A 25,801-nucleotide genomic window follows, 5' to 3' on the forward strand; every position below is an offset into this window, starting at 1 on the left:
ATTCTCCTTCAGTTTGAAGATGCTGTGACAGGTCTGCCTTCTTACTTTTTTCGATTGTGGTGAACTTATAGCTGCTGCCAGGCCTGTGGAACTGTGAACGTACCATATTCTTAGGCTGCTTACAGATAGATTTCATCTAACTTCTCTGACCTTTTACTTCAACTTGATTATGTCCATTGTTGATGAATAAATTTTTGTTATGAGATATTGTGACTGTATAAGATTCTGAAACGTAAGAATTCTTTAAAGATTTTAGGTAGATTGTTTCCCTCTTAGAGCAGTTATTAAAGTCTTGAGTTATTGATACCTTCATTGTCATTTTCCTGTAGATTTTCTTTTTTCTTGGTTTAATTAGCTACGGTGATGAAGTGTGATTTGTTAAGTAAGAAAAATGCCCTTACTTAATTATGTTTGTGTGATTTGTGTAAAGTCATTTCTATGTTTTCAAAAATATTTCTCAGAGTTGACTTTCCAGCTTTCTCCTTTTTTTTTTTTTTTTTGCGGTACCTGGGCCTCTCGCTGTTGTGACCTCTCCCTTTGCGGAGCACAGGCTCTGGACACACAGGCTCAGCGGCCATGGCTCACGGGCCTAGCCACTCCGCGGCATGTGGGATCTTCCCGGACAGGGGCACGAACCCGTGTCCCCTGCATCGGCAGGCAGACTCTCAACCACTGCGCCACCAGGGAAGCCCCAGCTTTCTCCTTTATTCGTGTTCATTTGGGAAATAGAGAAATGGTGCATAGTTCCCCATTTTTTAGTATTTATTTGTGGAACATAAAAAGTAAAATAATTTTACACTTGCAGATAATCCTGCTGTTACTGACTCCCTCCCCAGACAGAGGACACCCACCTGTTTAGCCACATCTTTCTCTAGTTGTTGCAGGAGAGGTCATTCTTATTTATTTTCCTTGCTCTTTCTCCCCCGCCCCAACCATGGCAGGAATTCTGGGGAGAAAAAAGAGGAGATGGGTAAGACTGGTTTGCCTCAATCAGAAAGGAATAGTAGTCAGCTGTAAGGAATAACGGCCCATTCCTAACCCAGCTTCAGGGGATTTTTTTGCATAGTGAATCCTCCTCTCCTTTTACACGTATGGAGGCATTGTAACCTTCTTTCAGTCTTCTTTTCATTCCTTCTCAGTGGTGCATCTCTTAACTCCTCGGGGTATTTGTCATATAATAATGCTCCCAAGTCCAAAGTAGACATTTATCCATGTGATGCATATGCAGAGTGTTGACTCTGTCAGGGCTTTTGCTAAGTTGTGGGAAGCACAGATAAGTGATTAGGATTCATGGGGGCAGCAGACATACTAACCAAGAAGAAGATTGTGTTTTCCTGTGTATTATGCTAAAATAGAGGAATGGGCAAAGCGTGTTTCTAATTTTTTTCCACTGAGCAGGGAAGGTTATTTTTCACCATTCTGAACACTTTTCCATTCCATTTCTTATGGGTAGCATTTACTGAGGTGTGTTCCTCGCTCTCCTAGTCCATGTTGCTTTGGAACTGTGCTGTGAATGACTCTTAGGTTTCTTAGTCTTATTCTAAATTAAAGGCTACACTGGGACATTGGTCCACATACCTGTCTTGGGAAGGCTTGGGAAATCGTGGTGGTAAATCACCAAGGGTCCTAACTGCCTGTGGGCTCCTGCACCTCTAGGAAGAGGTAAGTGTGTGTATGGGTAGATGGTTGCTTTAGAACCAATCAGTTGTGCCCAGGACACCATTGTAACACTTGTGAGCAAAGCATAGAGGCTGATGTAAGCTCTTAAAGGAGGGGGGGGTGCAGAGTGAGGGCATCGGAGAACATGGGCTGAGGTAGGAAAGAATAGGAAGTTGCTGCACATCTTGTCTCAGGACACTGGACGATGAGTGATCTTGAGGCACACAGTACAGTAGTACATACAGTACAGAAGTACACAAGTCACAGCATGTCTGTGCTGGAGCCTCCTCTAGCAGCTCCTGCACTGTGGAATGCAGAAATCTAAATGGAAGATGTTGTGTTTTTCTACTTCGATCTTCTCACTAAGCATCATCTCCCAGAAATAAAGACCACAGTGTTTATATCGGTGCCTGGCCCACAGAAGGCCTTCTGTAAATATTAGTTCCCTTCCTCCTTTCTTCTTTTGCAAGTCATTTCCCTGCATCAGTGAGGCTTCCGTAGCCTGGCGAGTTTGTTTTGGAAGTAGTCTTAGGAGGCTTATGTAACGTTAGGGAAGGAGGAAGGAGAGGAGTTCAGGGAGCATCTGGTCCAAAAACAGAGAGTGGGAAAGGAAGCAGGCTCAGGGAAGCCTCTTTCACCGGTCCAGGTGGCCCACACCTTGCACCAGGTACAACAGTAACATAAAGCTGTTGGTCTGTAACTGGGTGATGGGGCTGGTGCTGCCTGCACAAAGATGGCATAGAGGAAGAGGATGGGTCTGATTACTAGCCGTGGGGCTCAGTCTTTATTGGTCACCAGCTTTGATACCTAGGGCAAGTCACTTAAACTCCCTAAACCTCAGTTTCCTTATCTGTAAAATGGGGATGATGATAATACCATGTCAGAGGGTGCTTTTAAAGATGAAATGAGATAACCTGCCTAAAGCACTTAGGATGGTGCCTGGTGTGTGGTGAGGGCTGTGCCTAGCAAGGAAGAGAGGGACTGGGGGATTGAGACCAGGGAAAGTGGGTGTTGCCCAGCTGCCTTACTTGCTGTTTCTCACATGCTGAACTCACTGTCACTTCTGGGCCCTCACACTTGCCCTTCCCTTGGCTTGGAAGCTTCTTCTCCCTGCACCCCTCCCTCCAGGTCTCTGCTCAAATGGCTACCTGCCAGAGAGATGATCTCTAACCACCCATATAATAGAGTGGCATATCCTGCTGCTGCTGCTGCTGCTTCACAGCCCTTAATTCTACCTGAAGAAAGGGGCTTGGCTTTGCTCGCTGCTCTCTCTACACTGCCCAGACAGCACTTGGCACATACTAGATGCTCAGTGAATTTATTGGAGAAATCAGGCACTGGCAAACTTGTTCAGTCAAGGGGGCCAGATAGTAAGTATTTTGGACTTCATGAGCCATATGGTCTCTGGGACAGCTGATCAGCCCTGCTGATGTGGGCAGAGCATGGATGGTATGTAAACGAATGGGTATGGCTGTGGTCCAGTAAATTTTTATTTGTCGTGTGGGCTGCAGTTGGCTGATCCCTGCAACATCAAGGAGTGGTGAATGTTAGGAATGAACATTTAGTGGCTGTGGTGGGTTTGGGCTTGGTGGCAATGGGGCCTCTCAGCAGTAGGGGATGACCATAACCATTACAGGAACTGGAGGACAAAGAAAACCCATAGCCCTGATGGGGAGGCAGTCTGGCTTCTGTTAGCCATGATGATACAAATGGATGGGGATGGTGTACTTCACCAGCCAGACCAGTCCAATGGGCATGGCCTTGTAGAAGAGAGCTATGCTTTCACATTTTGTGAACTGGTGTTTGTTCATCTTTGAATAAACATTTAAATGGCAGAGAAATTCATTGTTTAAAATCCCCATATAAGGAGAAGGAAAGTAATCTATCTACCTTTAAGTTTTATATATGAGAACCCTAGATTTATTGAAAGGAAGACTATATGCACAGAGTGGAGTGTTCTGTTCTTGGCTGATTTCAAGCTCAAACTTGAAACTTTCCCTAATTTAGCATGTCTCTTGATTCCAGCCTTTAGATCCACAGGCAAGTCTCAGGCAAGAGTGGAAAAATAAAGACCTGGGGCATGGGAGCCAGAGCTGGGTCAGATGCTGACTGCTGAATTGCTCTCTGGGTCCACCTGCTCAAGTCTGTTTCAGACATGGTCAGATGTCAGTGTGTTCATGCTTTCCGAAGGTAGGGACTGATTGGCTCTCTACCTTGTCAGGGGTTTCACTGGTGTTCTTGTTTATTGGGTTGGTTTTGTTTTTGTTCTTTAGTGGCAGGGAAACAGAATTGTTTCTTCTTATTGGCTAAAGTAAGTATATATTTTCTTTGAAGATAGATTTTATTCATTTTTTGAGATTTTGTTTACTTATTTTTGGCTGCGTTGAGTCTTCGTTGCTGCACACGGGCTTTCTCTAGTTGTGGCGAGCGGGGGCCACTCTTTGTTGCGGTGCGTGGGCCTCTCATTGCGGTGGCTTCTCTTGTTGTGGAGCACGGGCTCTAGGCGAGCGGCTTCAGTAGTTGTGGCACGCAGGCTCAGTAGTCGTGGCTCGTGGGCTCTAGAGCGCAGGCTCAGTAGTTCTGGCGCATGGGCCTAGTTGCTCCCCGGCATGTGGGATCTTCCTGGACCAGGGCTCAAACCCGTGTCCCCTGCATTGGCAGATGGATTCTTAACTACTGCGCCACCAGGGAAGCCCTAAAGTAAGTATATTTTTAATAGTAGTTTTAGGATTCTTGTTTATAGACATGATTAAAAAAAGATGACAGAACTCTCAGTCCTCTTCAGCTCTTCTTGTTGCTGTGTTGGTCTTATTTATGCAACTCTACCCAATCCTTGGGGGCTGATTTGAGAACTCAAAGGATTCTTGGCCGTGAATTATCTTGTCTGTTTTTACTACACTGTGGCTTCTGTTGAATACTTCTTTTAGCAGAGCTATGAACCTGTACCCAAAGGCAGGATCTTTTCCTCTCCTGATTTCAGGTGGTGGTTGGGAACGTCTTGATTTGTCCTTCACTCCTGGAACCTGGAGAAGAGTTTTCTTCCCAGCAAGTGTGGGGTTGCGGGGTCTGAACAGAGAGCTCCTGTTTGGAGCCAGATCCTTTTGTAGAGAATAGATAAAAAATATGTGAGTTTCCAGTAATGGTTGGTCAGCCAATCAGACTTTTCAAGGACAGTACAATCAGTAATCAGAAGATCAAAGTGATCAAGTTACTTATGCACTCATGACCCAAGTGAATAGTAGACTATGAAGTTAAGACGGATTCCTTTCTGAGAGTCTATCAAGCTCTTCATTGCTCCTTCTTTCTCCTTTTTCTTCTGTCTCCCTCATTACATTTCCCACCCTCTCCCTTCCTCCTCTTACATGCCCTTCTGAGTCATTTTCTCCTTCCTATGTTTCTCTAGCTCATGTTCCCCTGGGGGCCTGGTAGGTTAGACCTGGCCTACTCTTGGGGGCTGGGAGTCCACGTGGTGGATGACGACTTGGGATTCAGCCCTGGGATGGTGGGACCAGACAAAGGAGAGCTGGGCTGTTAGCACCATGACCTAAAAGCTCTAAAGCAAGCCCCGAAGCCTGGCTGTGGCTCCCAGCAGAGGTGGGGCAGACGTGCGGCCGTTCACTGGGCCGACAGGCAGGAGGCATTGAGGTCAGGCACTGTGTTGGGATCTGGTCCCCAGCAGGCTGCGTTTCAGAGTCAAGAGTCAGTCAGTGCCAGACCCTGGGCACAAGGCAGCCCCCAGACCTTGAATTCTGGGGGCCCAGGCCAGGGAGAATAGTAACTGAGAAGCAGAGACTCAGCCCAGGGATACAGGGTAGACAGCTGGGCGGACCCTGTTCAGATAGAGATCCAGGAGTAAGTGCGATTTGGTGCTGAGCCAGGGAGCTACTGACTAAAGGTCTTGGGATTTCTTTATTTAGAATTGTGGACTATATTCATTTATAAGTATTTAATACATTTAATGTTATATAATTATTTATTTATTATGGGTTATTTTTGCTAAGAGAGAAGATTGTTAGGCTCTGTGGTGAGAGCGGGACACATCCAGAATGGAAGCGTGAGGTGACATGGAGCATGGGAGCTGACAGGGCATTAGCGTCCTTGAACAGGTCTTGTTGGATCACTTTCTCCTCTTCCCATCTCCCTGTCCTTTCTCCCTCAGTCCTTTCTTTCTCTTTTTTTTCTCCATTCTCTGCACACTCTCTGGTTATGTTTTCCCTCTTGAAGAAGAAATGAAGCTGATAAAAATAGTTTGCATGGGACTGCACCCCCCCCATCCCCAGAGCCCTCCTTTGAGTTCTCTTACCGTTTGCCAATTTCTCAGTGACTGTTTTTCCTGTCCTTCTAAAATGTTTCCATTTTAACCAGGTGAGGCCCCTGAGCTGCTGAGAGCATGTGACTCATGCTTCTTAGGAATGTTTCTCTGAAGAGAGTTTATTTTGTCTCTTGGGTCAGGGTTTGGTTTGCTACCACTACCCATGGCAGACTTCTTCAAACAAACCTTTCTTCCTCTTAATGTAAAATCTTGAAATGAATATTAATTTATACGTTTGTCCAGTTAAAGAGCTTACACATTATTTCACAAGAAGAGCATATTTTGAAGTTTTTCCCAGACACTTGTGGAGAGTTTATTTTTAGGGTCAGTAGATGTTACTGATCAGAAGTTCTAGTGCTTGATTATTTTTCTTTTATAGTTCTGGCAAAATGAAGACAGCGAAGAGAGGAAATGGAAAGGAGCAACATTTGAGCGTTTTCTCTTCCTAGGAACTTGATACTGATCAATTAACTTAATCCACAAGAATCCTGGGAGGAGGAAGTAATTTTCCTTATTTTATAGGTGAAGTTATCATTCGCCCCCTGTAAGTGTCTGAGTGCTGTCCCGGCTGTAGGCTTGCCTCACAGCCCTGCCTCCGCCTCTCGCCTGTTGTCTGGTCCCCTCAGGAAATGGGATGTGATGCTCGCGCTGCTCTTAGACCACCCGCCATGGTGGGGCGGTTGGTGCCTTAAGAAGGACGGATGTTTAGGGTCAGGCAGTGTGGCGCCGATGGTGGGAGAAACTCTGCTCTTCCTCCTACACCTCCTCTCAGAGAACGTTTAGCTGCCAGTTATTCTCCTTGGTTGATTTTCATTTAGTTGAAAAAAACACTTGTCTTTCGGTGCTTATTTTGCATTTTTCACGTGCCTTCTCTTTCCGTCTCTGGAGCAACAGCAAATCCTTCCTCCTGCCGTAACACAAAATAGTTCTCCTCAGCCTCAGACCCTGTGGACTCAGGTATTTCCCCTCTACGGTACTTAGCACAGCAGCTTCTCAACAAAGAGAGGATTCTCCTCATGCATCCTTCTTAGACCAACTTGTTTAGAAAATAATGGTTTTTCTGTACCCCATTAAAGAAAAGCTTGAAAAGCCCAAGGTAGAAGGAAAATTACCAAGTGTTTACACACCACTCTGTGTTCCTTCAGGCACTGGCTTCAGGGTCCCCGAGAAGACCATAATCTATGTGAGTAAATGATAGTTAACTCCTTTCTGCGTTTCAGGCATTAAGTGAAACCGCATGGCTTAGCCAATACAGTAAGGACCGGAAATTAATTAGGTGCTGGACCACAACTCTGCTCAAAGCCGCTACAATCCCTCATACCTTACTCTATTGTTACATTTGCCCTGTTGTTTCATGGTTGTGCTTTTGTGTCTGTCTCCTGCACTCTGGTAGAAATGTCCTAAGGAAGATGACTATGTGCATTCTGTTTTTTTGTGTTTTTTTTTGCGGTACGCGGGCCTCTCACTGTTGTGGCCTCTCCCGTTGCGGAGCATAGGCTCCGGATGCACAGGCTCAGAGGCCATGGCTCACGGGCCCAGCCTCTCCACGGCATGTGGGATCTTCCCGGACCGGGGCACGAACCCGTGTCCCCTGCATCGGCAGGCGGACTCTCAACCACTGCGCCACCAGGGAAGCCTGTGCATTCTGTTTTTTATCTTCAGCCCTTAGCACAATGTCTAGTTGTTAAAACAACTCTGGGTTGATAAAGCATGTATGAAAAAAACCCATAGAAAATCCTACAAGTCAATTATAATAGAGTGGTGGACACCAGCAGGAGTAGGTAAGGGGAGCAAGGTAACAGATTGTAGGTCTGGAAATCCGGGTTCTGGTCAGGATTCACACACCAGAAACCTAGGCTGTTATCTTTGCAAACCTGGGCGATTGACTTGGCTGGGCCTCTGTCTTCTGAAAAGCAGGAAATTAGACTACAGGTGATTTGATTTTGTGATTCTGTAATTCTGACTTGAGGATTTCAGCTAACTTGAGGATTTCAGCTAAGAAGTCCTAGAAACCGCTTCTGTAGACTGCCAATTAGGATTGAACTAGATCATTCAGATTGGTTGACACCAGAGTGTAAGACTCAGTCTCCTCTGGGGAGCCTTCTAGGACCGAGGATGAAAGAAGGAATTAAAATCAGCTTTCCGGGGCTTCATGTGCTTTGCTGCTGTGAGCCCCTCTCACGGTTTGGAACAGTGCAAGGACCATCGGCTTTGGAGTTAGGAATCTTGAGCTTGATTCTTTTGTACCTCCTGTGGAGCTGATAACTTTGGAGGGGTTAATGTTTCCCAATGTGTTTGCCCATTGGTAAAATGGGAATACTACTACTACCTGCCTGGGGGTCTACTCTCCCCACCAGAGGGGGAAGCTGGCACAGAATGTCAAGTTTTGTGGCATCGTTGAGATTTTCCCCTCTGACTTTAAGTGCAGGGACAGTGACTGGTAAGGAGTATATTCTCTGCCTGCTTTGTTAACCGCGGTCAGAAACTTTAGTTATGTTGCTGATGGGGACATGATGGTGCCAGGGGAATTTAATGTCTTCGGATAAGTAAACAACTTCAGGCATAGATCAGATCCCTAACTAAAGGTCAGAGACACATCTAGACTATTAAAGTGACAGGAAAATAGGTGATATGTATGCAAAGTCAAATCAGTATATTCCCTGTGCTTCCCCAGTGTCACTGTTTCTAAATTAAGAAGTGCTATGTTTTGAAATACTGTAATATAATATTAGCTCTGTTTTTTCATCTGCAGACAATTGAATTTAATGCTTAATGGACACATCACACTTAAACGCCTGCTGTGTGGCGCTTTGTCATTGGGACTATGGTGGTACGGCCGGCGGTGTGTGTGTTGGTGGGGGGATGTTCATAAGCAAAGGGATTAACTTTCTTGAAGCTGAGTTGACAGACAAAAGTAGATTGTGGTATCAAAGTGCTAATTTACATATTTCTCTCAGGAAGGAAGAAAGAAAATCAATTCTCTTAAGAGATGAAACTAGTGGTGCAGCTCTGTTTAGGTGAATGCCATTGTAGTTTGATCTACTAATGTATGTTAGGATGTTTCTGAAACACTTTTTGTATTTCTAATTGAAGTTTGTGATTCAAAGCATTAATTACAAAACTGAAGATGGAAAATGATATTGGTATCTAGTACATCTTTCAGTTTAAATATGTTCTATTGATGTAGTTTTCAAAACATGGATGTTCATTGAGACAGTGAAATGCAATAAACAGCTAAATAGGTTGGGTAAATTAATGTGGCTCAGGAAATGGTTTGCTTAACAAATCTTGTTGACATGAACAATTCTTGCTTAGATTCTATCGATGCTCTCCGTTTGCCCCCCACTTCTTGTTCTCAAAAGGTTTTAAGGTGACCTACAGTTACACAGAACTCAGCAAGATGAATAACTTAAAAATAGGTGCAGATAGACAAAAGAAAAGCAAGTATAGAGCAGAGTTTCTTAACAGTGACATTATGGATATTGTATGCTGGATAATTCTTTGCTGCTGGGGGCTGTCCTGGGCTTTGCAGAATGTTTAGTAGCACCCTTGGTCTCTAGCCAGTAGATCCCAGCACATGCCCTGCCCCCTTTATGTTGGACAAACCAAAAATGGTTCTAGACATTGCCAGATGTCCCCCAGGCAACAAGATTACCACTACTTGAGACCACTATAACAAAATACCGTAGAGTGGGTGCCTTATAAGCACAGTTTATCTCTCGTAGTTCTGGAGGCTGGGAAGTCCAAGATCAAGCCGTTGGCAGATACAGTGTCTGGTGAGAGCCTGTTTCCTGGTTCATAGCCAGATTTTTTTCTAGCTATGTTCTCACATGGTGGAAGGGGCAAAGGAGCTCTATGGGATTTCCCATTCGTGACGGCTCTGCCCCCATGACCTAGTCACCTCCCAGAGGTCTTACCTCCAAATACCATCATTTGGGGGGGGGTTAAGGGTCAACATATAAATTTGTGGTGGGGACACAAACCTTCAGTCTAGCAGAGGGTAAGGTGAAATCCAGTGAGGTTACTGCAGGTTACAACCAGATCCATGAAGTCTTGATGGAGACTGGACAGGCCACACTTGGTGGTGATGGACTGCAAGCTTTGTCCTATGATTTCAAGTGGCTGAATTAGAGGAACATGATTAGTTATATGGTTCATGGGCTTCCCAGGTTACAATAAGACCATAACCCAGCAGAAGCAGAGCTGTTTCTAGTGCAGAGAACTGACAGCATTTTCTCCAGGGTTCTGTCTCTCCAGCTGGAATGAAGCTCCTAGTGGACAAGGCTTTTTGTCTGTTCTGTCCACTGTTGTGTCCAGAGGACCACCTGGTTCCCAGCTGCTTAATATTTGTATAGAGAAGAGTCTTGACAAGGAGGAGGCTGTTCAATATAGGCCCTTCTGTTTATAGAACAGAGTGGCAGGACTTACAGAGGGCTGCTTCTTACAACATCATTAAATGGAAACATGCATTCTGGGTGGCATAGTCCAATATGAATGTCGGCAAATTCAGTTAAATGGGCCCCAGTAAAATGTGGTCCAAGCTTGTAGCTCTCTCAGTGTCTGATTTGATCTATAATAGGATCTTAGGACGCTGGGGGAAGGGAGGTTGTATATTCTTCAGGCAGTGGTGAGAATGTTAAATATTTTCTCTTCTCTCTATTCTTTGGAGTCACCGTAGAGATAAGAATGCTGGAGAGGTACCACTGGGAAGGGCCAGGCAAATAAAGAGCCATATGCTTTACGAGTCAACAGGCTAAGGCAAGGGGAGACTCGAGCTGTGATGACAGTTACCATCAACATTATTACTTAGTGCTTGTATGTGCCAAGCCCTGTGTCAGGCCCTTTTCATCCACCCTCCCTCTGCGTCCTCACCACCTCTGAGGCCCGTACTTCCGAGAGGAGTTAAGTTGCATGACAGTAGGATTCTGTGCCTGGGAATTCAAACTGGGAGCAGGCCCCTCACCTCATGCGTGCTGAGAGCCCCATGATCAAGACCCAGGAGTCTGTGCTCTAGAGCACAGCACAAGAATTACAGCCTGAAATAATTTTATTTATTTATTTATTTTTATGTTTTAGTTATTTCTCGTTTTGGCCTGAAATAATTTTAAAGCAGTTCATTCAAACCAAGTTCTCATTTGAGCCATAAAGAAAAAATAAAGACAACTCAGTAAAACTATAATCAGTTTAATTTCCTTGCAAACCATTTATGATGAAGTACACATACAGAGATGTTTCTGAATGAAGTAACTTCTACATGGGGATGTTAATAGCCACCACAGCTAATATTTATTGCACACATACTGCATTCTATGTATTGTTTTAAGCGCATATATGAATTCTTTTAAACTTCACAGCCACCTCAAGAGATAGGTAGTATTCTTACTGACATTTTGCAGGTGAGGAAACAGGAATAGAAAGTTAAATGTCCTAATTAGGATAGGAAGTGTTGGCATTCCTGGCCTCTGAGGAATTAGTATGAAAACAATAATGACCGTCTTAACTATAGAATCCTATCCAATTTCAAAATGTTGTTTATAGGACTTGGTTTAAATGTAAATAAAATCCAATTTTGCAATAAACTCATTTCAGGTTGCCAATTTGATTCCTTTCCGGATGGAGGCAATAGAGCAATTAATTAAGATTACAAGCATAGTCTATGCAGTGTTACAATTATTCATTTATTTTCATATCTTCGGTTTCTTAGAATATTTAAAATCAAGAAACAGAATAAGTGAACAGTGTCTTCATAACCCTATGTTACTAGTCAATCTCTTTCTCTCTCTTTTTTAGCATAGAAAAGACTTTACTGTCAGACCCTATTATGTATGCAGTGATCCCGCTGAACTAATGAACTTTGGCCTTAGGGAACGTGCATTCTGGATGGGTCTTTAAAATGCAGGTGCCACATCTTGGGAATGAATAAGGAATTACTGAAAGGAGGAGCTGATAGACACAGTGATTATGCTACTTAGGATAGATTTTAAAGGTCGAATAATTCTTAGGAATCACCTTCAGAGGTAGCAGTGTTCGAAAATTAGCATATTAGTTTGTATATAGAAAAGATTCTTTGAAAAGATGCCATTTGCTCCAACCTAAGGATCTTTTTCATATATGAAGTGTTCAACTTTGTCAAAATGCTAGACTCCCTTTAGCATTTTTACCTTGAGGAACATTTAATATTATAAGTTGATCCTGTTTTTTCCAGTAATCAAAATCCTTTATTGCATATGTTTTTAAATTTTTTGTTTAATCTAAATACCAGAGATTTGCAATTTGTTCTCTCAACAAATATTTATAAGGTGCCTTTTAAGTAGAGCAGTGGACAAATGGTGGACAGAACAGAGTAGTATGTAATTTCATGTAACTTACATTCTAGCCGGAGAAGAAGGACGATAAACAAATATAAAAGGTCTAACATGTTTGTAGTGATAGATGCTAAGGAGAAACATTGAAAAGGGAAAAAAGTGATGGGCCTACCCTTTGTAACCAAGCAGGTCCCTATGGGACCTTCCCAGGACAGAATTCTCCCCTATATCCTCTGCTTTAGCTCCTCTCTGAAGTACCTAGATGGTAGTATCTGATGTGTATTTCCTGAGTTTTTCAGATGCTAAAACCACCACCAAATGGAAGAAATTAACTGCTTGATGATCATGAGCTCATAGCCCCCAGGCCTTCTGGCACCTAAGGATTGATTACCATCAACGAATCAGAGAATTGTGCATGGGCTGATGACAAACCCTGGGATACCCCTCCCTCACCTTGCCTTTAAAAATGCTTTGCTGAAACCCTTCAGGGAGTTTGGGTTTTTTGAGCATGAGCCACCCATTTTCCTTGCTTGGCCGTGCAGTAAACCTTTCTCTGCTCCAAATGCCAATGTTTCAGTTTATTTGACTTCACTGTACATGGGGCACACAAACTTGTGTTCAGTAACACTTTTACATAGGGCCATTAGAGAAAGCCCCCCCGAAAGAGTAACCTTTTAATAGAGACCTTTAGGATGGGGGAAGCATGGTAGCTAATATCTGGAGTGTATCCCAGGTAGAGGAAGTAATCAGTGTAAAGGTCCTGGGTGGTGGGGAGATGCCTGGGGCTTTTGAGGTCCAGCAACAGACGGAAGTGGAGTGAGTGGAGTAGTAGGACCTGGGTTCAGAGAGATGGGGGTAGAGGTGGTAGGACCTTGCAGGGCATTGTCAAGACTTCGGATTTTGTTCTGGGTGAAGAGGAAGTCATGCGAGGACTCCAAGCAGAGGATCTGGAGCATCTGGCTTATGTTTCAGAAGGGTCACTGGCTGCTGTGCTGAGAGTAGGATGGAAGCAGATGGATGGAAGAGATCTATTGGGAGGCTATTTCAAGAGAGATCCGAAGGCAGAGACAGGAGTGGTGGCAGTAAAAGTGGCGAAGTGATTGGGTTCTGGATATATTTTAGAGGTTGAGTTAGGGGATTTGCTGATCGATCAGCTATAGAATAAGAAAGAGAAGTTTAGAATAAGTGTCAGGTTTGTGATTTGAGAAGCTAGACAAAAGGAGTTGCCATTTACTGAAGTTGGAAAAATCTCTTTAGTTTCCAAATAACAATGGTTATGTGAACATGTAAATGAGAGAACTTGTGTGCTTGGGCCGGAAAGTGTCTGGAGATGAGGCTGGAGAAAACTGTCAGTTAAGAAGGCTGCACGTTCAGTGTTCATCGAAAGCTATAATATGCCTTTTTAGAAAGAGATGGATGAAACTGTGGGATATAGCCATAGAAGAAACACATGGTCCATGTTTGGAGACAGTGGTAGTGGTTGTGGTGGTGATGGCAGAGACACTAAACAAAATAAGACCCAGTCTTGTAAATCATTTGGCTTTAATTCATATTCACGGATGGCAAAAGCCACAGTGTAGTTGTGGTGGACTCTTCTGTTTTACGCATCCTGATAGTTGTAAAACAGCACACAATGGTTGGAGATGATCAATATAGAAGATAGATATAGATTTCTGGTGATGAGCATTTCTGTAGGGCTGGTAATTTTGGAAACTTTTCCCCAAGTCTGGATCAGACTTACAGTAGTTGTGTACGCCTTTTGTTCTCTAGGATGCTTACATGTTTCCTTTGATAAACTGCTAGCAAAATTATTACTGAAATGCAAATCAAAACTACAATGAGGTATCATCTCATACCAGTCAGAATGGCCATCATCAAAATGTCTATAAATAATAAATGCTGTAGGGGGTGTGGAGGAAAGGGAACCCTCCTACACTGTTCGTGGGAATGTAAGTCAGTGTAGCCACTATAGAGAACAGTATGGAGGTTCCTTACAGAAACAGAAATAGAGTTATCATGATCCAGCAGTCCCACTCCTGGGCATATATACGGAAAAGACAAAAACTCTAACTTGAAAAGATACACGCACCCCAGTGTCCACAGCAGCACTATTTACAATAGCCGAGACATGAAAGCAACCTAAGTGTCCATTGACGGATGAAAGGATAAAGAATATGTGGTATATATACAATGGAATAGTGCTACTCAGCCATAAAAAAGAATGAAATAATGCCATTTGCTGCAACATGGATCGACCTAGAGATTATCATACTAAGTGAAGTAAGTCAGTAAGTCAGATAAAGGCAATTTATCATATGATATCACTTACATATGGAACCTAAAAAATGATACAAATGAAGTTACTTACAAAACAGAAACAGACTCACTGACATAGAAAACAAACTTACCAAAGGAGAAAGGAGGTAGGAGGGATAAATTAGGAATTTGGGATTAACAAATACATACTACTATATATAAAATAGGTAAACAACAAGGACATACTGTATAGCACAGAGAACTATATTCAATATCTTGTAATAACATAATGGGACAGAATCTGATAAAGATTGTGTGTATATATACATATACATGTGTGTGTGTATATGTATGTGTGTGTGTTTAACTGAATCACTTTGTTATACCTGAAACATTGTAAATCAGCTATACTTCAATTAAAAAAATAAAAACTGCTAGCAAGAGAGGTTGCTTACCTGTAAGAGGTAAGTTTGGTCCCTGTCTGTCTGACTTCCAAATTCAGTAACATGCAAATGCACCTTTTCAAACTGTTTGGTGGTTATTGGAACTAAAAGCGGTTAAGAAAACTAAAGGTAGGTAGTTTTGAGGAAAGCTAGTCTACCACGAATCAACGCTTGCCATCAGCGAATGAAGTACAGAGAATGTGTTTCAGTCCAGGATACTTTGTGGCTAGTGGCGTGCTAGGTGAGTATGTGACAAGGGAGTAGGTAGGGTCTGGCTCTCCAGGAGTCCACTGACTGCTTGGTGAGGGAAATTAGAAGTGTTCAGAGCAAGTATGACACATGCAGGCTTAGATGCCCTTGAACATGAGTGAAAGTTGTAAAGACAACCTCTGTCTTTAGTTGGATTCCTTGTAGTGTGGAGACTTTGGAAGTTTGGAAAGGTTGGAAAACATTAAACTGAAATCATTCAGAGGGCAGTGTCCAAAGTGATATGTTGACTGTCTGCCTTAAGCTCCAGGGTCTGATGAAATGTTTTTAAAAGGATCATGAGTGTTTGAATCAGGATAAAAAATGAAAACTAAATTGCAAGGCTGTAGTGGACCATTTTGAGAAGCTCTGACTAACCGTAGAAAGAAAAGTAGAGCGACTGACAACACAGCAAATTTGGAAAAATGATATATTTAGAGAGAGCGCTGTTGAGAGTGTGATTTTGATGTGAGGAAGGAAATGGGATCCTGGAACATGGCACAATGCTTATGGGGTTTTCTGCTTATATTGTGTTGGGAACATTTGCAGCCCTCACAGTTCACTGCCTCGATTTTGCCAGATTTAAAATAATACTCCTCTCTTGGGGTTGTGATTCTGATGAAAAAACTGGCTTATGGACTAATACCTTATGACTCTATATGTGATGAAATGGATTTTCTTTTTTATTTGCCTACACTTTCTCCTTGATTTCCTTCTCTTTCTTCTTACACTTGTTTCATGTCTTTTATGGCTTTGTTGGAAATACGTAAGGAAATCACATAATTCCTCCTTAGGAATTATCTTCTTTCCTCTGCTTATTTTTTTCACCCTCTGTTAATTGGCAATATAACAAACTTCCCCAGAGAAATTAATTATAATACAAGCTGAAAAATTTAACTTCAGGTGAAAAATAAGTAGCAGAAGTTGATGAACCTTAAACAATAAACATTTGTATTTAATGCAGCTGCCACTAGTAATTAAGAGAAAATGACTAACTGAAATGAACCCTAACTCACTTGGTTATTCTGAGGGGTTCTTGGTGCATTTATGCGAGTAGTAGCGATTATGGGGCATTTTGTTGAATGTCTATGACACATTGCCACCTTGTGGCTGCATGTTTTTCTTTCACTGTAAAAGCAAACTTTTAAAATTAAGTCCACATATTTTATTTTTTCCCTAGTATTTATACTTCCCTTGATAACAGAAGATTTGAGACATCTTAGAACAATACATTTAATACAGGGCAGGAGAATTTAAGATAGTGTCCTTGTTATTTGAAGAGGCAGGCCAAAGTATTGAGGGGTAAAAATCCACAATGTCTGCAACTAACTCTCACTGTAGGGGTGGTAGGGCAAAGAGAAAGGGGGGCGGAGAGAGAGAGACAGAGAGAGAGAGAGAAGGAGTAAAAGCCATGGGCGGAAGTTAACAATTCACCACTGGTCAAGGGAACATGGTTTTTATTGTACTAATCTTACAACTTCTCTGTTGTTTCAAATTTTCTTAAAATTTCCCCAAAATATTGGCAGAAAAAAAGAAAAAAAAAACTGGGGTAAGAGCATAAAATAGAGCTAAGAAGGAGGCAAAATTAACCTCTGCATTGTGTAATGGACTGACTGCATTTGGACCCCTGGCTGGGTTCTGCGCTTTCTAGTAGCTGGTGTGTTACTGTCCAAGGTGCCCTTGCTACATTTCATTGTCTGTAAGGTTTAAGGGCAAAGTGTCTGACACTAGACAGAAATTCGCTCTTGGAGGCCGTTCTAAGTAGGACGCTGATGTAATGAACAGCAACCCCAACAAATACTTCCAAGAGTACAATCTGCAATTCCTTTTCCCTGCTGATGAGGGCAGATCCTGGAGTGGATGCACCTCTAGTTTCTTGAGGACCTCTCACTAAACTACTAAGTGGCAATGAAACACAGTAAAATACTGACTGGCAATGAATTTCAGATGGTACTGATTGACAAGTGCTTGAAATCCAGCTGTTCTGTGTTACTAATGAATACAGCTGAGCTTAGGGGAGGGTTGACATCATGTAACAGCTGAGTGAGTATAGTCTATTTCACTTCAACTGGCTTGAGAGGAGTTACTCATAGGCAAGGTCAAATTTCTTTTTGTGCCATGGTTTTGAATATGCTGCATGGCATAGACAGACACATAGATGACTTCATCCCTGAATTTCTTTTTCCTGTAAATACACCCATGAGAGTCTTTTTTTTTTTGGCGCTACGCGGGTCTCTCACTGTTGTGGCCTCTCCCGTTGCGGAGCGCAGGCTCAGCGGCCATGGCTCACGGGCCCAGCCGCTCTGCGGCATGTGGGATCCTCCCGGACCGGGGCACGAACCCGTGTCCCCTGCATCGGCAGGCGGACTCTCAACCACTGTGCCACCAGGGAAGCCCCCATGAGAGTCTTAATCTGAAAAAATTCTGACAGGTATAAGCAGATGACCTTCTTCCTACCCAGGAAAACAAAACAAATCTCAGTGAAGTATCCCTAAAAATGCCTGGCTTTGAGCAGTGTTACCCAACTCTTGTTTGTTTTTAAATTTCTATGAAGTTGGCTCTTTTCTGTGGCAGTTGGAATATCCATGAATATTTTTTGTACTTCATTTTATTCTTAATAACTATCTGGGTATATGCATGTGTACATTAATATTTTTGTCTTTAATAACTATCTAAACACATATACATGCATATATACTTACTTGAAGGAGAACATTTTAAAACATGGGGCCCTATTCAGGTATGAGAGGTTTTCTTCTGAAAGCAGGACAGATCTTGAAATAAGTGTTGTGACACAAGGGATTCTTTTGTACAAAGCTGTCTTTTGAAGTGACTTTGGTTTCTATGACTCTTATGACAGGTTTTCTTTTAAAAAGCTATGAAGTGGTATGAGGACGTATTGATTTCCACTAAGGGCTGTGGTACTTAGAAAGTTCCCTTCCCTACATATATTTGTGAGCACCAAAAGCTTGTGAATTTTCTTTTGTGAACAACTAAAGTGATCTATGGATTCTCTGTAGAATCTAAAGAGCGATATTCTTCATTTTTTTAGGAGGATCATGGCACACAGAAAGATATATTTTACATAATGACTCTTAATACACACACATACATGTATAACTTAACCATTTCATGAAATGATTCTTTTCCTTTCTTCATTGGACTCTGATAATTTCTGTTCTGCTGGTCACCATCTACTAAGCTTGATTTCATGACCTACTAATACGCCATGACCCACTAATTCGCTTGAAAAACACTGCAGTAGAGGTTTTGCAGCAAGCCAGATGCTTTTTCAGATGGAAGACTCAACAGTGGAACCCTGAAGTCTCTAAACCAGCCAAATTCAAAACAGTGTTAGGAGAGAGCGATTTAGAGAAGGAAAAGAGGGAAGAAAGTATGCCTGGTGGGGAGGGGTGTGGTGTCTTACATTCTGATTGAGAGCATCCCCAGGAAGTGATGCCGCTGTGCTTCTCTCTGCAGCTTGACCACATACTATCCCCTCCGCCCATGCCATTTCGGAAATGCAGCAACCCAGATGTGGCTTCTGGCCCTGGAAAGTCGCTGAAGTTTAAAAGACAGCTGAGTGAGGATGGAAGACAGCTGCGGCGGGGAAGCCTGGGGGGTGCTCTGACTGGTGAGTCGCAGGGGTGACTTGTTTAAGAGAGGGGGTTACGTTTATACAGTACAGTTGGCCCTCCGTATCCACGGGTTCCAAATCCACAGATTCAACCAACTACAGATGGAAAGTATTTAAAAAAAAAAAAAATTCCATAAAGTTCCCTAAAGCAAAAGTTGAATTTGCCATCTGCTGGCAACTATCTACACAGCATTTACGTTGTATTAGGTATTATGAGTAATCTAAAGATGACTTTTAAAGTATCCGGGAGTATATGCATAGTTGATAAACAAATACGGTGCCATTTTATATAAGGGACTTGAACATCTGTGAGAGTCCTGAAACCAATCCCTGTGGATAGGTGGGGACAACTGTAGTGTGTCCCCAATGACAGTGGAGTTCCCTGTGTGAAAATCAGCCCCTTAGAATGTACCTGCCCCTCCACAGACCATTTGGTACAACTTAATCCAATTCAGAGAGCCATTAAATTGAGGATTATATTAGTAAACTTTACTGAAGTATAATTTACATAAAATAAAATGTATCCATACTAAGTGTACCTGTGGATGGGTTTTAGCGAATTTACACACCAGTGTAATTACCACCAAAGTCAAGATATAACATGTTCCCTTGCCCCTTCTTTGGGCCCAGGCAACCCCAGAGCTGCTTTTCGTCACTATAGATTAGATTTATCTTAAGAATTTTATACTAGTGGAATCGTACATTGCATGCTTTTTTGTGTCTGGCTTCTTTTGCTCAGTATATTTTTAAGATGCATCTATGTTGTTAGGTGTATCAGTAGTGTATGTTGAACCTCATAAGAAACCACCAAACTGTTTCCAAAATGGTACCATTTTACATTCCCACCAGCAACAGGTGAGTGAACTAATGGCTCTGCATCCTTGCCCATCTGTGGTATTGCCAGTTTTTTTTTATTCTAGCCATTTAAATGGGTTAGTAGTCGTATCACTTTCTGTTTTTAATTTGTATTTTCTTGATGACTAAATGATGTCAAACATCTTTTCATGTGCTCGTTGGACATTCATATTTCTCCTTTTGTGAAGTGCTTGTTTAAATTTTTCACCCATTTTTTCCCTTTCATCCATTTTTAAATTGTGTTGTTAAAATTTAATTAATTAAAAAATTAAAATCTAGAAAATCTACAAATAACTTTTATTGGCTTGAAAGATAGCCAAATTAAAATAAGTTCAAGCATGTTTTTAAAAAAATAATTTCCCATATAAATTTTCATGTTATTAAACTTAATTTTAAATCACTAAAGGTTAGATTTCTATTTTTTCATTCTGAGAGCTTTTTCCTCTAAATATAAATATTTTAAAGAAACTTTCTCTACATATGACAGTCTTGTCTGTCAGTTCATAAATGACCTGGAAAACAAGTTGAGTTCTTCATTTTTTTGGAGAATTATGGATTTTGACTTTTTGGAGATGAAATTTCTGGGAGCAGAAATGCTTCTGTACCATGATCAGTGCAGAGTCTAGAACATGTGACTCACTGTGGCACACTGCTGAGGTGTAAGGTGAAGCTGACTTCAGGCCAAGGGGAAAAAATTCATTAAAAAATTGCTGCACTTCATTAAAATTAGGGCAAATGTTCACACTTGAGTTTTACTGATGTTCTTTTAATGCTTGTTAGGACATTTTCCTTTGCTTTCATTTCTATAAATGCAGAATATTTGCTTTTTTAAGTAGGAGATCCTAAAGATTTAGTCTAACCCTTAGTTTTTTAGCAGGGGAGATTAAATCTTAACGGTTAAAAGGCTCACCCCTTACTTACTAATTTCACTTAGGGAATTTACTTACTTTGGTTAAACTATTTTTGACCAATGGGAGGGGGGGAGTAATGGTTGCTCCAATTTTTGCTAAATCAGTTTACTTAAAAGTTTAAAATAATGCAAAGGTATAGCTCTTGATGCAGATATATGACCAGAAACATGAAATTTGGCCTTTACCTTTAAAAAACAACAACAACAAAAAGCTGAACTTGATTCCCATTTCAAAATCTCAACAGCTCTAGCAATTCTAGCTACCTTTTGCAATTTAGCTTGATATAAAATTATTTTAGTTAATTAATTTTTGGTCACATAATTTTCAAAAATGTTTAATAGTCCTTAGGAGAGCTTTTAAAAAAAATCTCTTGAACATCAGTCTGTTTTAAAGAACAGTAGCTTGAAAGTGATTTTGGAATATGAAGAAAACATTCTTAGTTGGTCTTCTACATAGCTTAGCTGAGGATTTAATGAAGTAACACATACAAAGCAGTTAGCCCAGTAATGGTGGCTATTAGTATTGGTGCATAACAAATTGAATTTAGGATATTTGCAGTTTATGGATAACTTGGTCTTGTGAACATCAATTTGAAACCCTTATCAATTGAGTTTCTGCTTTGTGTCAGGCACTTTGCTAGTATCAGGTATTAGAGCAGAGAGAAGAAAGCATCATTTCTGATCATTAAGAAACATGGTTTCCACTGGTTTTAGGCAACTGTAAATAATCACATATGATCTTCCCTTGGAATAGACCTTGTTGCTAAACTTATGTCAAACTGGTTTTGACGGCATAAGTTTGTGCTTGATAGTTTCTGTAACTTAAAGACCAGCTGCCTTCCTATTGTTTAACTTTGTTTTATTCCAAGGTTTGTTTTCCTTTAGCAGTTTTCTCCTGTTTTCTTTGAAACAAAGACTATGTGGAGGCTTAATTTATATTTTGAAAATTTTGCCACCCAATTAGCCTTTATAAGTTTCACTAAACTCTTAGGTCTTTGAGAGGAAGGTCTGTGACCTTGTCATCTATTCATCCCTAATGACAGCTGACACGAAGACTTTACTATATGGCAGGCACAGCTTTTAGGGAATTACATTTATTTACTTATTTAATCCTTACAACATCTCTGTGCATTTATGAGGGAGGCACACTTATACCCATTTAACAGATGAGAACACTGAGGCACAGGCAGGTTGATCACAAGATCAACACGATGCTCAGAAACAGCAGAGCCAAGATTTGAACCCAGGTGTTGTGGCTCCACAGTCTGTACTTGTGGCCACTACACTGTGCCTAGCACAGCTGGTACCCAATGGGTTTGCAATATATTTCAGCAGGATTAGTTCGAATAATTTTTTTTTCAATTAATTGGAAAATTTGTGCTCAGTTAATATCTGGGGCTGAGTCAATCTGTATGGATCCTGGTCCATTAATTACAAAAGTAAATTAAAACTAGACAATTAAGACATATTAAAAACTTTAAAATTTACATATTCCTTAATCCAGCCATTCTGTTCCTCAGATTTCATCACAAGGAAATAGTCGTGAATATGTGTAGAGAATTAACTTTAGTTATGTTTAGAGCAGCACCACTTATAATAATTAAAATCACATATTATCTAAAATCTAGATATCCGGCAAAAGAATACTGGTGAAACATAATATGTTATACGCGTAAAGTGGAAAACAATTATAAACATTAAATCATGTTGTGAAAAAATACATTTTAACATTGAAAAACTCACAATATATTTTTAATGTGAAATCTCATTGTTGAATGGACTCATCTTTTCATAGGACTTAATATAATTGTAATTAAATAATTAAATATTTAATGAGAGGAAGGAAAACAATTCCTGTCTACTAAAGAGTTTTTTCCGGGCTTCCCTGGTGGCGCAGTGGTTGAGAATCTGCCTGCTAATGCAGGGGACACGGGTTCGAGCCCTGGTCTGGGAGGATCCCACATGCCGCGGAGCAACTAGGCCCGTGAGCCACAACTACTGAGCCTGCGCGTCTGGAGCCTGTGCTCTGCAACGAGAGCCCGTGATAGTGAGAGGCCCGCGCACCGCGATGAAGAGTGGCCCCTGCTTGCCACAACTAGAGAAAGCCTTCGCACAGAAACAGAGACCCAACACAACAAAAATAAATTAATTAATTAAAAAGAAAAGTACCAATGCCACCGTGGATGTGAGGATTAAATTAGTCAATGCTTTTAAAAAAAAAAAGTTTTCTCAAACTGGGATTATGGTTGACTTGGTCCCCTTTATAATTGGGCAAGTGAAGGTTGCTACATGGCCCTTTTTATACCCTGCAATTCAATCCATGAGTTACTTTTGCCCCTGAGTTTTTTTGTGGTATTAGGTGGTGTACCAGTTGACGACAATAATGCTACATAACCACAGAATTTCACTATCAGACAACAGTACATATTCCCTTCTTTCTCCTGTGGCTGCAGGTCACCTGGGTTTTGGGTTATTTAGCCTGGGCTCTGCTGTGATTGGTTCTAGGATGCAGTCTGGGTCTAGATCTGCTCCACGTGTCTCTCCTCTTCCTTGAGCCAGAAGCTACCCAAGGTATTATGTTCTCCTGGTAAGAGACAGGAGCAAGCGTGTGCACCTCCACCTGCACAGGCAGGTTTCAAGCCTCTGCGGGCACCATGTCTGCTAACTTTCCATTGGCCAAAGCAAGTCACATGGCCAAGCCCAGCATCAACGGGCAGAGGCATGCTCCACCCACCATGATACCTTGGCAAAGATGCAGATCTATAACACTCCCCGGGGGAAGCAAAGAATTGGCACCAATAATTCAGTCTGACATAGTTAGCTTTCGTCTCTCTTTAAAAACAGTCTTACAGAGTGAAAATATTTACATTTACCAATTTTTCAATTAAGAAAGTAATATGGGGCTTCCCTGGTGGCGCAGTGGTTGAGAGTCTGCCTGCCGATGCAGGGGACATGGGTTCGTGCCCCGGTCCGGGAAGATCCCACATGCCACGGAGCGGCTAGGCCCGTGAGCCATGGCCGCTGAGCCTGCGCTCCGCAACGGGAGAGGCCACAACAGTGAGAGGCCCGCGTACCGCCAAAAAAAAAAAAAAAAAAGAAAGTGGTATGTGTTCAATGTGGACAGTTTAGAAAATCCAGAGCACCATAAAGGAAAAAGCCATAAGCCCATAATTCTACCATGCAGAAACCCTTGATGGAACTTTTGACATTTTCTTCCTCAACTAGAATTTTGAATGACTAAGAGTATTAGATCAGAGGAACAAACAACCAGTACCTTTTACGCAGGGCTGGCATTTAAACAACAGACCTAGTGTTCTCCATGCCCATCCCTGCCTGGATTTTTTTTTTTCTTTTTTGAAGCTGATGTTTTATATCTTCATGGCCCGCAGTTTGCTAAATAGACACCCAGAAGCATCGTGTAAACATTGACTGAGCTTTGGAGCCCCCTGATGAGAAATAGAAGCATTATTCAAATCATAGGGATTCTTAAATCTGGGCCTGACTAAGTGGTAATGTGCCTGACAGTTCACAGCAAGGAAGCTGCAGAATGAAGGGCAGAGCCTCGGGATCTTGACTCCTGGCTTCTTGATATGCAAATGATTGCCCTCGGAGATATGGGGATGTATGTATACGTACAGCTGATTCACTTTGCTGTAAAGCAGAAACTAACACACCATTGTAAAGCAATTATACTCCAATAAAGATGTTAAAAAAAAGATTGCCCTGAATCCTACTCCTGCATTCCACAGCTGTGATGTTTGTGTGTTGTAGTCCTAACACGCAGAAAATGAAGGAAGACTTCTTTTTCTTATGCAGAGAATTGTGTCTTTCAAAACATATTTGGGTTGTTTGGAATGTAAAACAAAGAGGAATCTTTGTATGTGTGTCACTTGCACACAATAATAGGAAATCAACTTTCTAGACAGTGCAAATTAGAACTTCTAAAACCGTTAGCGTCGTTGTATTCTATCTGGGGGAAAATCTTGAGAGATTTTTCCTACTTGTTGGGGATAACATCTGAAAATTCAAAAAAAGCACATTTCAGAATGAATTTTACTTCAAGAGGGAAAGGGAAAACAAACCACACAATGCCAGAAAACGTTCTTTTCTTTAAAAAACTTGAAGGCTATTCTGTTTAAGTGCTGTGTAGAGTTTAATGGGTTTCTCATCCTAAAGGCCTCCTTAGCTTAGTGGGCAAGTCTGACAGAATTTAGATGAAAGCAAATTTACATGAAACATAACTATGTTATAGGTAGCCTTGGTATTCAGTAAATATTGCACCTGAATACTCTCGTATATGCTCTGGATTTCTTCATGTTTGTAATACCATCAAAAGAATGCCTATGTAAAGATGGTGTGTATTAGGATGATACCATGTGCTAGAGCAAGCAAACTAAAAAATTTCTGGGGCTTAACACAGTTGTCACATATTTCTAGCTCATGTAAGTGTTTTGGGTTATCAGGCAGCTCTCTCCCTCCTGGTGAGTTAGGGACCCGCATTCCTTCCACCTTCTGCTCTGGCTCTTCTTTATGGCCTCCACACTCTGCTTCCAGCTGGTAGAAGTGGAAAGAGAAGAAAAACTTTTCTGACTTCCTAAAAGTCCCATCCTGGAAGAGACACACTTTATTTCCATTCGCATTTGTTTGGCAAGATCCTCTCACATGGTCAGAGCCAAATTCAAGGCTGGTGCTGCTGTTGGGGGAGGGCTAAGAAGTATGGTCCCTGCTGGACTGTGGCCTCTGAGTCCAGCTACACAAGAGGCAAGGGAAACATGGCATTTACAAAATCAGAGAAGACTGAGAAATAGGTTTTAATATGGTTTATTAATAGATTTATGGTTTATTAAATAGGTTTTAATAGATTTATTAATTTCTTTAATAAAGAAATTGGGTGTGATTAGTTTTCAGTATGTTAGGTCTGAAATGCCTGTGGGGCATGTTAAGTCAGAATGTCTAGGTAGGACTGTGCAGTAACAGAAGCAAGAGTCATATTTTGAGAAGGAAAGGATGGGCTTCATCTAAGAGAATAAGATGAGGACAAGAAGTTGTCATTGGATTCAACAGTGTAAGTCACTGGAAACCTTGAGGAGGAGGGTGCTGAAGTGTGGATGGCAGCTAGAGTGAACTGGCTTAGGAGCAAACAGTAATGAAGGACTTCAAGGTAGCTGATGTGTTGAT

At 41.6% G+C, this 25,801-nt stretch overlaps 1 protein-coding gene across 2 annotated transcripts in view; it reads left to right on the forward strand.

The window, feature by feature from the left end:
- MAST4 (microtubule associated serine/threonine kinase family member 4) overlaps nucleotides 1–25,801 on the forward strand; it is a gene marked incomplete at its 5' end in the record, with an annotated part of 581,401 nt that overhangs the window by 152,208 nt on the left and 403,392 nt on the right. Inside the window, one exon of one of the 2 annotated variants that reach the window (XM_081231058.1) lies at nucleotides 18,702–18,855. In XM_081231058.1, the coding sequence (XP_081087184.1) occupies nucleotides 18,702–18,855 (154 nt within the window). Of the gene's footprint in view, nucleotides 1–18,701; nucleotides 18,856–25,801 lie in introns of those variants that run through there. The other variant, XM_081231059.1, reaches the window with a different exon arrangement.

This window comes from Mesoplodon bidens (assembly GCF_964165515.1).
Source record: "Mesoplodon bidens genome assembly, chromosome: 4".
Lineage (NCBI taxonomy): Eukaryota > Metazoa > Chordata > Mammalia > Artiodactyla > Ziphiidae > Mesoplodon > Mesoplodon bidens.